Source organism: Myotis daubentonii, chromosome 7 (assembly GCF_963259705.1).
Source record: "Myotis daubentonii chromosome 7, mMyoDau2.1, whole genome shotgun sequence".
In the NCBI taxonomy this organism is placed as follows: domain Eukaryota; kingdom Metazoa; phylum Chordata; class Mammalia; order Chiroptera; family Vespertilionidae; genus Myotis; species Myotis daubentonii.
The window spans coordinates 85,944,014-85,958,659 of NC_081846.1; the positions used below are offsets into that span (position 1 = coordinate 85,944,014).

At 50.2% G+C, this 14,646-nt stretch overlaps 1 protein-coding gene across 1 annotated transcript in view; it reads left to right on the forward strand.

The window, feature by feature from the left end:
- The first annotated feature begins 1,793 nt into the window (after positions 1-1,793).
- CFAP221 (cilia and flagella associated protein 221) overlaps positions 1,794-14,646 on the forward strand; it is a 97,548-nt gene continuing 84,695 nt past the window's right edge. The window contains exons 1-4 of the mRNA XM_059702516.1: positions 1,794-2,132; positions 5,344-5,444; positions 13,344-13,430; positions 13,592-13,690. Of these exons, the coding sequence (XP_059558499.1) occupies positions 1,994-2,132; positions 5,344-5,444; positions 13,344-13,430; positions 13,592-13,690 (426 nt within the window). The 5' untranslated portion in view covers positions 1,794-1,993. The remainder of the gene's footprint in view (positions 2,133-5,343; positions 5,445-13,343; positions 13,431-13,591; positions 13,691-14,646) is intronic.

Sequence of the window (14,646 nt, forward strand, 5' to 3'; positions counted from 1 at the left end):
AGGGCGTCCTTGAACGAACGTGTTGGGGAAGCTGCACCTACAGCGCCGGGAGGCCACGCCCCTTTCAGCCCGCCCCTCTCCCGCGATCTGCTCTTCCAGGTGCCCAGGTTATAATATAGCCTCTCCCGACTTCTCATTTCCCCTCGGGAACCCATTGGCCTTGCGCCGCCCAAGTGGCTCTCTGTTCCCCTAGGCCCTACAGCCTGCTCAGGGTCCCCAGAAGACACCCAGGGCCTCCGGACCTCATGCTGCGACGGCACGGTTTCCCCCACGTTTCTGGGGAATTTGGTCCCGCCCCGTCCCAACCCCCGGGAGCGCGTCCCGTTGTCATGGCGACACTGTGCAAGCGCTGGCGCTCGCGAAATCCTGCCGGGGACCACCTCCAGTGTGAGCCGCCCTGGGACTGGGGCGGGGGTGGCCCCCATCCATGGCCTCCGAGCTGCTGGGGCAGCCTGAACCCCTGGCGGTGTCCAGCCGCAAGTCAGCCTGGCTGGGTCGCAGGAGAGGCCGGGCCTAAAGGATTAGTGGGGATGTGGTGGCCGTGGGTCGAGGGCCCATCCCAACCCCTAGCAGGGCATGGAGTAAAGCGAGCGGAGGGAGCAGGGAGCGGCGTTTAGCAGGGAGGAGAGGGCCTGCCGGGAGGATGGGGGAGGGGACCCAGGACGGGGGGCTAGGAGGGGCGGGCGCTGTGCAAAAGGAAACAGGGTCATCCTGGCGGTGAGTGAAACGGAGGAGGGTTTGCTCAGGTATCTGGGTGCATGTGTGATGCGAGGAGATTAATGGGAACTGTGGTGGAGAAGGGTCAGGAGGAGTGTGGGAGGTGTCAGGGCTGAAGCAGGTGAGGTGGCGGCTGGGCCGAGGGCGGGGATGCAGCGATGCCAGGGAGCGGGATGGCCAGTGAGGGGAAAGGAGCAACTTCTTTCAGGAAGTGGTTGTTAAGCACCTCCGGGTAGTCAGCCTCCTTTTGCTCAATGCCGGGGACTTGTGGGGGATCTAGTTATGAACCTACTCAGAAGCCAAACCACCACCCAAACACACAGGACATAGAGATCCATACGCGATTTTACATTCAATTTCAGGGCCTTCACAGAGCTGTCCCCGTCTGTACAAGGGCCCCGGGTTAGACACTTAGCTGGGAAAATATCGAGATGTGTGGCGTTTGTAAGGTGCCATTACAGGGCAATACATTGTTTTTTGTGTAGCTTCCACTTCGAACCGGACATTCTTAGTGAAGCCAGGGCAATACATTGTTAATGCCAAATGAGGAGGACAGGCAGCCATTGCTAACGGATGTTAGAGTGTTGGGATCCGTGTGGACTTGACGAAGAAGGTGGGACTTGAAATGACTGTGTTAGGGAAGGCAAGGCTGGCAAAGGGTATGATATGCCCAGGACCCTTCCTGGCTTCTCAGACAGCTCCTAGGAGGGGCCAGTGGAGGCAGAGGATGGCTGGGGCGTCTCCCCCTCTTCATTGCCACAGAGAGCAGCCCAGGAAGGCAGCTCAGAAATGCCCCGTGTCCTCACAGTGTCTCCGAGATTAAAGGGTTTCATGGTCGCATCTGAGAATCTGCTTGGGAGAAACCTCAGAAAGAACAGGCCTGTGTAACTGTTTACTTCAGCATTTTCCAAACTTACTCAACTGTGAGGGCCCTTAACTTTGCTGCCACTCGCCTCTACTAACAGCGCAAGAAGCATGTCGGGACTACGTTTTGGAAAAAGCTGTTGAGAGTTAGGACACAAAAGGGTGTTGAGCACTGGCACGATACTGGGTGCATGTGTGATGCAAGGAGATTAATGGGACAGCCGCGTGTGGGAATGGGGTGGCCGCAGAGACCAGAGGCCGGGAGGGCCGGCACACAGTGACGCCAGGGGTACACTTGTCAAGGGCTGAGGACAAAAGTGTGCGGTTTCTCACGGGTGACTGTCCTGCTACCGTGTTCTTCCCAGGACATGACCTTCGGCTCTAGGAAGAACACTCCATTTTTCATGATAAAATGGCAGCAGTGAGAACCCCCGGCAGAGAACTGAAGGATGTGGAGGAACCATTCAATGACGTGTCGCCCCTCCTTTTGAAGAGCCTCGTGGAGGAGCCCCAGAAGAGAAGAGGAGTGCCCAACCACCTGCTAGAATCAAGTACGCGGCTAGGAGCAGATTTGCTTTACAGCTCACACCTCCCAGAGGCTCCGGGGCCCAGGAGGCGCAGTGGGTGCTTGGTGCTGATTTGTCCGGGTTCTCAACCTTCCTAACGCCGCGACCCTTTAAATACAGCTCCTCACATTGTGGTGACCCCCAACCGTAAAATTATTTCCGTTGCTACTTCATAACTGTGATTTCGCTACTGTTATGAATCGTAATGTAAATATCTGATATGCAGGATGTATTTAGGCAACCCCTGTGAAAGGGTCGTTGGACCCCCAAAGGGGTCGCGACCCACAGGTTGAGAACCGCTGACTCTAGATCACTTTCTGGGCGCAGAAGAGTTTTTATTAGGAACAATGGCCCTATTTAGGTCCACTTTCCTGATAGGTTTTTGAGGTGTGAATTAGTCACCAAGTTCTATTACTTCCACTTCCTCAAATAGCTTTCCTCTGTGTCCCCGCAGCCTGGTCCCCGGTCCTCAGCAGGTCCCAGGGCTATGGCAGTGCTTCCCACGCCGCCACCCTCTCCCCCAGACCACCCTGCACACCCCAGCCAGTTTCCTTTGTGGAACCCCGGCTGGCCTCTGCCCCCGACCTGCTGGAATATTCCAAGAGGCGCCCCTTGCAGACTGGACAGAGTGACAACTCCTCCGATTGGCATTTGGCCCGCTTTGCTGTTGGTCTGAAGTTGCACCATCCCTGTGGACGCCCCTCCCATCCCCAGCTCCAGCCCTTCCATAATACGCCGCCTCCAACACCTCGGCATTTTGTAATGTCTTGCCTTTTCCCCTGCACATCTCTTAGCCTGGAAAGCCTGGTAAATCCTACTGCTACTAAGTAAAATGCTAAAGCATTTTGCCTGCATTATTTTCACTTAATCTGCATGACATCAGCATTCTATTTCCATGTTCGTGTTGGGGAAGCTGAGAGTCAGAGAGGTCAGGTGAATTCCCCAAAGTGGAGAGTCGGTGTCAGCTGTTGCAGCCCCATGTCCAGCTTCCTACCATCACACTAGGTTGCCTCCCCTCGTCTTTCCAGGCCCACTGCGAATGCTGGGAATGTAGTATTTGGTGTGGCTCTTTTGTCATTGTAGAACTTGACTAATCTGGGTCTGAAGAGAAAAATGCTCATTTACATGTATTTTGTGGCCCTAAAAACAAAAACAAAACCTTCAGTGTTAAAAAGAAATTATCAAGGAATGTTAAGTTCAATACTTACAAATTACCCAACAACCTGCAGAGATGGTCAGTCTCCCTGAAACACCATCCTAACCCCATCCCAGCCTTCAGTTTGGCCCAAAGCTGATGACAGCAGCAGCTCGCCTGGTGAGAAGCAGAAACACCAAACGTGCCACACCCACTTGAGGTGAACGCTGGAATCACAGCGGGCAAAGGGATGATCAGGGTGTCCGTGGCACACAGGACTGGGAGATGGCCAAAGTTGAAAGATGATCATTTATTTAAAAAAAACTGGGCAGTGCTTTCATATTGAGGTAGTTTAGTGGTTGGAATAACACAGACCTGGGCTTAAATTGTTTTTTTAATCCTCACCAGTGGATATTCTTTTCATTGATTTTTTTTAGAAAGAGAGAAGGAAGGGATAGAGGTTGAAGAGAGGGGGAGAGGGAGAGGGAGAGAGAGAGAGAGAAAGAGAGAGAGAAAAACAGAGAGAGAAACATTGATGTGAGAGAGACACATTGATTGGTCTGGGGCCATGGTCGGCAAACTGTGGCTTGCGAACCACATGCGGCTCTTTGGCCCCTTGAGTATGGCTCTTCCACAAAATACCACGTGCGGGCGCACGTACAGTGTGATTGAAACTTTGTGGCCCATGCGCAGAAATCAGTTTTCGGCCTGGGCAAGTCTATTTTGAAGAAGTACTGTTGATATTTGGCTCTGTTGACTAATGAGTTTGCCGACCACTGTGGGGGATTGAACCTGCAACTGAGGTATGTGCCCTTGACCAGAAATCAAATCCAGGACCCTTCGGTGTGCAGGCCAACGCTCTGTCCATTGCGCCAAACTGGTCAGGGCTAGGCTTAATTTTTAACTATCAGCTGTGGGCGAGTTGCTTAATCTTGTTGAGTCTCACTCAGCTCTCTTAGCTACAAAATGGAGGTAATGCCTGCCTCGGAGGGGTGGAGTGAGGTTGCAAACGCACGCCTGGCTTAAGGCACTGGAGGCACGGGAGCTATGGTGGAGTGGGTCCTCAGTGGCCTCCACACACCTCACTGGTGCCAGCATGAGGAGCCAGGGAGTTTTGTAGACCCGGGCACTTTTGTGAGCACAGCAGTTTTAACCTTCCTTTCAAAACTGGAGGGGTGTGGGGGGCAGGGGGGCAGGGAGGGAGGTATTTATATTACAGTGACAGTTTGAGACTTTACTGTCCAGAGCGATGATTATTCAGAGCCTTAAGATTACATCAAATAACAGATATTGAGTAACATCCATTTAAAAAAGATTTCTCTGTGTCACACTGTAGTTCTATTCAGAGGGAAACAATAACAGTTAAATACGCAGTAACACAATTAAACGGCGTTTAGATTCTTTAAACTGAGCGTTCATTGCACAATAAGCACGCACAGTGTTAACCAGAGCAAAGACGGGCGTGTGACGTTGTGAACTCGTGTTTTACTGCAGAGACTTGTACAAAACGTGAAGAGCAAATTATTTTATTTATTTACTTACTTACTTATTTATTTTTATTCCTTACCCAGGGATTTTTTCCCATTGATTTTTAGAGAGAGTGGAAGAGAGAGGGAAGGACAGAGAGAAATAGCGATGTGAGAGAAACACATTGTTTGGTTGCCTCCTGCATGCACCCTGACCAGGGCCCGGGCCAGGGAGAAGCCTGCAATCGAGGTACCGGCCCTTGACTGGAATCAAACCTGGGACCCTTCAGTCCGCAGGCCAGCCCTCTATCCACTGAGCCAAACCGGCTTGGGAAAGGGCACATTATTTTAATAGGTAACAAATGATACACATGGATTTGTATTGTGATGACGATCTCTCCCAAGTCACGTGTAAAAGTAGGAGGAGAGGGAAGACAGTTTATTTGAAACAGACCATTCATGTTGTTGACAGCTCCAGCTGAAGCCTTCATGTGCTGGAAATATCCTTAACTAAAAAGCTATGTTCATAGGATCTGTTTTCATTTAATATTTTATGTCTCATCTCACAATGTACTTATCTGCATTGTTTTTATAGAGGTTTATACAAAACTTCTGCACAATAAGGTCTTACAAGCAAAGCCTGGCATCCTGCATTTTGGAGGCTATCAAGTAGGAAAACAACAGCAGCAGATTCTGGTAGGTGCTGTGTGAGCGGAATAATTAATCAAAACAATGAACGATGTGAATTCTCTGCATTCATAGTACTCATTCACCTAAAAAGCAGCAGAAGTGCAGGTGTAAATCGGGCCAGAAAGGTCGTTCAAGGACAAGAGATGCTGAAGTTGCCCGTGTCCTTGGACCCGTTGCTGTGCCGGTGCCAGCGGCTCCTCCCAGCACTCTGTACATGTAGGTGTTGTTGCTGAGTGACTCCTAGAGGCAGGGGACTGTGCTTTGCGTCCCTCAAAATTCAATTCAGTCCTTATACCAGCTCTGTGGGTGCTGTAATGTTAGTCTATATACATGCGGACCCAAGATTCCAGAGGTTAAATAGTTTGCTCAAACACGCTGAGCTACGAAGTGGTGGAGGCTGCCTTCCTCCAAGCCAGTGCCCGCCCGATGGTGCCTACACCAGCAGGGAAAGCAGGTTCCTCCCCTAAGAGGCCCCCCGACCAGGGTCCTGTTTCCTTTGCCCAGGTCATATGCCCATGCCTAAATCAGTCATTCTGGCCAGACCTGGACGGCAGGGGCCAGCTCCACTGAACAGGCCTCGAAAGGGACAATGGGAGCCTGCAGTGACTGCAGTCCACCACAGAGCCACACCGAGGGCCAGTCCTTGCTGTGTCCTCTCCAGTGACCTGGATGTTCAGACTGGAGTGGTTATGGGTGACTACAGCATTCCCAACTCCCATACCAAAGGGGACCCAAACATTCAGATCTGCCCCCAGCACAGTCCCCTGAAGTCACACAGAACAACACATGAGAATCACTCCACTGGGCCTTGGAACTGAGCCAGACAGGCCTCTGAGCATGTGCTAGAGTGGGCGGAGGTGGGCTCTGCTCAAGTGGGCCCTCTGAGAACTGGTTTTGTGTAATGTCACCTCTAGCCCTGTCCCCAGCCACCACAAGAGTCTCTTTTTTTAAATGTAGTGAATTCTTAAAAGCCATGTCTTTTAAAAAAAAAGATTTTTCATTGATTTATAGAGAGAGAGGAAGGGAGAGGGACACAGAGAGAGAAACATCAATGTGAGAGCAAAATATTGATTGGCTGCCTCCTGCACGCCCCTCAGCCGGGATTGAGCCCACAACATGGGCATGTGCCCAGACTGGGAACCCAACAGGCAACCGTTTGGTGCACAGGACAATACCCAACCAACTGAGCCACATCGGCCAGGGCAAAAGCCATGTCTTCACATGGATCGTTTTAAGATAGAATTCTGACTGCTGTGTTAGATGCTCCGAGTGAGGAGAATCTGAGAGACACTGACCAATGGTGAAGCTCCTCAGGGAGTGGGGTAGGTTTCGTCATAGCCCCCAGTGAGCAGAGGGGCGGTTTCCATGAGTCCTTATGCATTGAAGTGGGGAGAGAGGGTAGATCAGGAGAGGAACCTGCTAGGTGCCAAGGGTCTCCTCTCAGGAAAAGGATTAGGATTTGAAACTGTGACTAGGAACTTCACCCATCAGCCTATAAGGCAGCGGTTCTCAACCTGTGGGTCGCGACTCTTTTGGGGGTCGAATGAACCTTTCACAGGGGTCGCCTAAGACCATCGAAAAACACATATATAATTACATATTGTTTTTGTGATTAATCACTATGCTTTAATTATGTTCAATTTCTAACAATGAAATTGGGGGTCACCACAACATGAGGAACTGTATTAAAGGGTCGTGGCATTAGGAAGGTTGAGAACCACTGCTATAGGGGCACACTTCTTAGAACATGGCATCAAAGACCACGGTCAAGAATACATTCTGGGGCTTATTTTTCCTGGTTATTAGGTTTGCTGTTTAGATTATAGTAGGATAGATCTAAAATGATTATCATTCATAAATATTCATTGTTTATGATGAATAAACAATTCCCCACCCATCTCTAGCCCCCTCACTCTCCTCATCACCCTACCACTCCACCCCTACCCTAGACAGCTACAGTCTGCTTTCTGTTGGTATAGATTTGCCTATTCTGGACATTTCGTATAAGTGGAACGATAGGACATGTGGTCTTCTGTGACTAGCTTTTTTCACTTAGCATGTTTCCCAGGCTCATTCAGCTTGTAGTATATATCAATACTCCATTGCTTTTTATGGCTAACTAATATTCCACTATATGGGTGTATAACATTTTTTTATGCATTCATCCACCACGGATTGACATTTGGGTTTGTACCTTGGGGCCATTATGAAGGATGAATGCTGTTATGAACATCACGTACATGTTTGGGGTGGACATATTCTCTTGGCTATCTATCAAGGAATGCATATTAATTTTCTGTGGCTGCTCCATAAATCACCACAATTTTAGGGGTTTAAAGGACAGAAAATTGTTCTGGATGCCAGAGTCCAAAATCAAAGAGTCAGGAGGGCCGTGCTCCCCCCAAAACTCTTGAGGAGCATCTTGCAGCTCGTGGTGCTCCAGGTTCTTCATTCTGTGGCTACATAACTCCGTCTGCACGTGACTTTCTCTTCTGACTCCCTGCGTCTTCTGTCACTGAAACGGGCTCCTTTCATTGGACTTAGGACTCATCTGGGTAATCCAGGATGACCTTATCTCCGGGTCCCTAACTTAATCATATCTGCAATGACCCTTTTCCCAAGTAAGGTCACGTTCATAGGTTCGGGTGTTAGGTGTGCACATATTTTTTGAGGCCACCATTCAGCTCGGTGTTGTTTTATTTGGATTTCCGTAAGGACTAATGATGTCGAACATCTTTTCATCCACCTACTGGTCATGATGTAAAAAAGGCTTGGGCGGAGAAGCCATTTGGGATAGTCCAAAAGCAAAGTGAGAAGTGGGGCAGACACAGTCTGGAAAGAGAGGAAGTCATGAAGAGAGGTGCAGGGGAGCAAGCTCGCGGCATATTTTGAAGCCAGAGGCGATCTGGTTTACTGGGTGGGGGGGGGGGGGTTCTGAAGAATAGGCGGTTTCTGCCTTTTGTACAGCACAGAGCCCAGCACACAGGAGGCACTCAGTAAACACTTATGCAGATACTGAACTCACTTTATTGCGTCAACTAATGGTTGTTGGTGCAAACTCAATGCCAACAGGAATCCCCAAGTTGGGGTGTTGTGAAGAAGGAAACTTTAGTGCAAACAGCTCACGTGTGATGCAGCGCATCTGTGGAGCAGCACAGCTTGGAGCAGCACAACTTCAAGGTGGCCCTGGGCAAGGTGGCCCCAGGGTGAGGCAGCTCTGCTCTGCTTTGCTTTAGTGTCTGCACTGGCTCCAGTCTGCTCTGCTCTGCTCTGCCCTGGTCCTCGCCTGCCTGCTCTGCACCATTCTGGTCTGGTCTGCTCTGCTCCATTCTACTCAGGTTCAGTGAGACTTCTTCCATTTCAGCTCCATCCTGGGAAACACAACCTTCTGTCTTCAGAAGAACGGGAAAGTGCTCTCTCCGAGTCCAGGTGCTGACTTATATAGAGAGGAGTCCCTGCCCCTCTTCCCTGATTGCTCTACACTCACGCAAATGAAGACTCCAAGGCCTCACAGTTTTACTGGCCCAAAAGGCACTGTCCTGATGGCTTAAGATGGAGTCGCTCTGATTGGTTGGTGAAGACGCTGATGGGGATATTGCTGTGCAGCTCCAACTGGACAGGGAAAGCCTCAGTCCTATTCGTTGAAATACATCCCCAGGAACTCCTTTGTAAGGGCCGGCTCAGAGGTCAGGAGCACAGTGCAGGCACCCTGGTGGGAGGGAGGCAGTCCAGGGCAGGCTTCTCCCTGGAGTGTGGTTTGTGTTGCTGTTTAGAAATGGCTGCTAGACTTTGTCTTTCAAGGTGAGCCCAGCCAGCCACCAGCAGCCCTCCTGGGTAGGTTTCTTCTTCCTCAGGGTCCACAGTTAGAAGTGAGTGACTTGGCAGAGACTCGATAATTCCAAATAAATACAGGGGAAAGCCTACATGATCACACTGCTTCTACTGGACATTCAGACAAACAGAAATAGATAAAAGTACAAAACGATTTCATCTTAGTAACATTCTGGGAGCTTTTAGGAGAGCCAGCCTCCTGTTTCCATCAGCAAAGTTAAGCGGAAGCTTAAGGCAATTGCCTTGAGATTCCTGCCAAACCAGGGGAAATCCAACGCTGCTTTTATCTTGGTTTTGCTACAGGAAACTATGCAAATTGCCCAAGAATGGAATGATTGAACGAACGTGGGTTGAAAACCACAAAAGATTGTTCATTAACGTTTGAGCTTGATCCAGGCCTGGTGGAAGAAGTGAACACATTTTACATGGATTCATACTGAAATCAATGTTTCGAAATACTTTAAAATTTGAAATAATGATGTCCAGTTTTCTCTTAAATTCCTTTTTCCTCTCTGTTAAGGCTTTGTCTGGAGAACTATATTTACTAATTAAATAATCCATTTCCCCATGAGACATCCGGTATTGACGTCGCTGGCCCAAAACACAGTTGTTAGCGCCTTACAGCCTTACCTCACGTCACCTCGCAGTCCTCCCGGGTTCTGAAACCATAGTGCTGGTCTTCAGTTTCACAGTGCAGCGCCGGGCACGCCTCCCCACCTGGGACCCGCAGCCTCTCCCCCGGGTGCCAGAGAGAGAGGTGAGGCCCCGGGGTAAGCACATATTTCTGGAGCATCCGTTTGCTCTCTTGCTCTAGAGAAGTATATTACAGGGCAAAATTTTAGAGTAAAATGCGTGACCAACACTTTGAGAACGTAAGTCTGCTTGAATTTTGTCCCCAGATCCCTGGGGTTGAGTATTAACCTTCCCTGACTGAGAAGCTGTGCCACTGAGGGCAGCTATTAAAAGACTCCAACTTCGAATCTGAAATATGGGGTTTGGGAAAATACTATGGCACGTGCTTGGGTTAAAGCCCCCTTTAACCCAAGCCAATACTTCACTGGGGGTGGGTTTTGCGCTGCCCAGTAGAGGGGAGGGTGGAATCTCCAGAGGGGACACAGGAGGGGCCTGTGAGGAGGGGGAGTGGAGGGAGCTGTGGGCAGTTCTTGGGAAATCTGAGTAAAAACTGTTTAACCCGTTGTTTGTGTGGGGTTTTTTTGTTTGCTGTGGGGATCCGTTCTAAAACACTGAAGCAGAAGCTGAAGTTCATATGGTGTCCTGTGGAGGCAACATCAAGGTCATGAGGGCCAGGAGAAGGTCAGCCCCCAGTGGACGGGAGATCTTGGAGGGTTTGGGGACATCTGTTGACCCCTCAAATTGGAAGGCAGGGTAGGATCTTAGGCAGTTCTCACACTCAGTTACTCATGTTCTCAAATAAACTTTTATTATTCATTTAAAATACACTTTCTAGCCATGGCCAGTGTTATGCAGTGGTTGGCGTGCTGGCCTGCACACACAGAAGGGCCCCAGGAGCCAACTGAGATGTGTCTCTCTCCCATCCATGTTTCTCTCCCTCCCTCCCTCCTCCCCTCCCTCCCTTCCACTCCCTCATTTTAGTCCTGAAAGGATATTATTTTGAACAATTTGAAACAACACTGACCTGCTGATAAAATACAAAAAGAAAGATAGAAAGTGCAGTCTGGGCACTGGGCTGTGCTAAGCTAAGAGGCAGCTGGATGTAGTGGAGGGATCCCTAGAGCAGAGCTGGGCACAGGGTCCTAGGCCCGACTCGGCCACTAGCCCTAGTGCTGTGAGCAGAACCCAACCGCCGTCTGCATGCAATAAGGGGTTGTCCTCAATGTCTCTTCAGTCCTCCTGGGCCCAGACAATAGTCTCCAGTAGGCGGAGAACATGACTATTACAGCATGCAATGAGTATTTGCACCCAAAAGTTGAGAATTGCAAAATTTATAGAAGCTCAGTGTTCCCAGTATATTTTAGAAGTCAATCTGAGATGTTGATTTTGTTTTCTAAAAATGTAGAGAGCAAGTTGTTCATTTCTTGCTTTAATTTGTTAGATTTTTGTATTGTTTTAAGTTTGTTTAAAAACTCATTGGCAAACATGTCCCCTGGAATTGTCCCAGGAACATTTGGTTTAAAAGCCCTCATGAGAGGAAGGACTGGCCCTCCCCATCGCGAGGGTCTCTTGGCTGCCTTCTGAACACCCTTCCCCCCCCCGCACTATCCACCGTGTGGAACCGTGGGCCCAGCCTTCAGACTTAGCAAGTCTTTCTTTCACTTCGTATGTCAAGTAAAGGCTGAACATTTTCTTCCTCTTCTTACACTCCGTCTAGATAACCCTAAATATCTACATTTTTTGTGTGAATCTGTTATTTCTTATTTTTTATTGATCCAAATGCTTAATTCCAGATCAATAATCTTTTAACGGTGAATATGGGAAATGGCAGCCAAATCATAGCCCCTGCACTATCTGAATGGGGTCTCTGAGAAGTCTGAGCGCGGCCCTCCCCTAGCAGGGGAGCCCGAGGGCAGCAGTCCTGACTAGAACTGGCCCAACCTCGACAGCCGGCAGCCTTTTTTTTGTGCAGCGAGAAACACAGGGCCTGAGGGGGTCCTGGGGCCTTTGAATATTGTTCCAAAGGACACTGGGCTCAGGGATCACCAGATTCTCACAGCCCTTTTGCTCGAGAGCAGAAGTGCCTGCATGACATTTCTACGCAGTATCCTGAGCATCCCTGGTGCTAACACCGGACACCCTGAGAGCCAGGCTGCAGCCCTCTCGGCGCCTGGCGCCCACTGGCTCTCCTGGGTCCCTGCGTCCTCATGCACCTCCTTTGCTGCACTGTCCCTCCTCCTTCCTGAAGTCGTTTAAAGTGCGGGACCACAATGCAACCCCTCTGCTCCCAGCCCTTCCTGGGCTCCAGCACGAGGAGGTCACAGTCCTCCCTCCGGGACAAGAATGGGGACAGAGGTCTCTGGGAAGACTTCAGACCCTGGTGTTGAGTGGCTCCCTCTCGGTCTCCAGGCAGGTGCCACCACCCAGATTCCCGCTCCAGCACATGGTCCTCTCGGCCTCTCCTGGAAGGACCGTCCCTCAGGTGGAAGGACCTGGGCCCCACCGTCACCAAGACTGCCCTCTGCAGGCCCCTCGGAGGGAAACAGATGTCTTGGCAACTTTTGTGGGTTTTTGTAGGCTTTGAAGGAATTGAAACAAAGAGGAAATATGCCAAAACAGGATCACTAAAAGTGTACTCTGAGAATGTTGGCAGGTGATAAATGGGAACCTTTAACAAACGCAAACACCAGCTTAACCTCAACAAGAAATACTGTCTGAAGTCTAATCCGGGGTTTGAGAAATGTGAGGCCTCGGGCAATGGGTCAGCGACAGGCCCAGCCTCTGGCCCAGACTTTGGAAACCAAAGGCTCTCAACTGTCCCCTGGCCCAGGGGCAGCCCAAATCCTCAGGGACGCACTTCATTCCCCCGGCGTGGTCCTGCGTCACTGGGTTGGCCTCCTGTCACCTCAGAGCATCCCGACCTCGAGTTCCTTTAAGTTTGCCCCAGGGCTGGGTCGGAGGCTCTCCTGGCCACACTCTTTCTCCTGAAACTTTGACTACCTAAGTGTGTCAGGTCCCCAGACCAGTGGCATTAATCAGAGAACCTGCGAGCGTTGGTGGATGGCTGGCTGCTTAGCTCAGTGAATCGCAGGGCTAAACGGAGTTCAAGGGGAAGGCACACGCTGTAAGCTGTCAGGACCGAGAAGGATACAGGCCCAGGGGCCACCCCGAGGAGAAAGGGTGGTTCCTCTGGCCACGCCCTTCAGCTGGGCAGAAGGCACATGGGCACAGTTCACTATTCATTCAATGGTGTTTGCTGTGCTCATTTTATTATTCTTTAAATGGCATATGAGGTGTTTACGGTCTTTTACAAATTAAGAAATACAGCATTATCTTCTCGAATTGCTTTTGGAATAAGATGGGGGATAACTAAATGAGGAAATGACTATGCACATAGATGAAACGGTGTGTTTACTCTGATTGCTTCTTTTTCTCTCCCAGCAACTGATCAATATTTCCAATGAGGACATCCATGTTCATATTTTACCCCCACAAACCAAGTACTTCCAGATCAAGTATGTGAAAAAGGTGAGCGCCGCTGGCTGGATGGCCCCTCTCTCGTGCTGTTCCTTGTCGGGCCCTTGTTTTCTGTCACCTGTCACCTGGGGACGGTGTGTGGAGGGCTGTCCCCAGATCCTGCGCTCTGAGTGCACTGGGGCTTGTCCCAACCAGAGCCCCTTTTCTCCTAGGAGCACCGCCTTGTCCCTGGCTTGTCCCTCGCGGTCACCGTTACGTTTTCTCCAGACGAGTGGCGATACTATTATGATTGCATCCGTATTCACTGTAAGGTAAGTCTTACAATCAGGCTTTCGGGGGTGGGGTGATGTCAAAACTAACATCTTCAAGGGAAGCAGAGGGAAGGAATGACGGGTGTGAAGTTTCCCGGCCCAGCGCCTGGAGGCCCTCTTCGGCCAGTCTGATGGCACGAGGGTCCCTGTCCAGCGGGTCCCAGCTGGGAGGGTGCGAGGCTGCTGAGAACTGGGGCAGAGCCACGAGACTCGAGATGCGGTTCGCGACCCGGTTCCCACCTGCCCTGGCCTACAAGCCTCATTGATCACACGGTGCTGGGAGTTGGTGATGGCTTTTCCAAATAGCGCAGCCACACTTGTTAAGTGCTAGATTAGAAAGTGAGCAGGAACCCCGAGCTGTGTTTATGAACTGAGGGGACGGGATCGTATCTTGTGTGGGAATGTCCTCAGAGGCAGCCTGGGCTCTGCGGAGATGTGGGAGGGGGTGGCCTGACCCAGGTGGCTGGCCATGCTGCAGGACTTCTTAGGAGCCTTTCTCTAGGTCACCTAAGTCATCCTTTGGCCTCCAGCCAGAGCCAGCTCCGGTGCCACCCACCCTTCTCTTAAAACGGCCACTTCCACACCCCCTTGCTCTATATTCCAGCCCTACCTCTTGTAAGTCAAGAAGCCTTAAGGTTAACTAAATTTAATTTTTCAAAAATAAAATGGAAGAGTATGCTTTAGTAACAAATGAGTTTCAGGTTTTTTTTATTAATTTCAGAGAGGAAGGAAGAAGGAAAGAAATGGAAACATCAGTGATGAGAGGGAATCATTGATCGGCTGCCTCCTGCATGCCCCACACTGGGGATGGAGCCTGCAATGCGGGCAAGTGCCCTGACCAGGAATGGAGCCATGACCTCCTGGTTCATAAATAGATGCTTAACCACTGAGCCACACCAGCCCAGCAACTTTCAATTTTTATAAAGAAAAAATACCTAAAACTGAAAATAGAATAT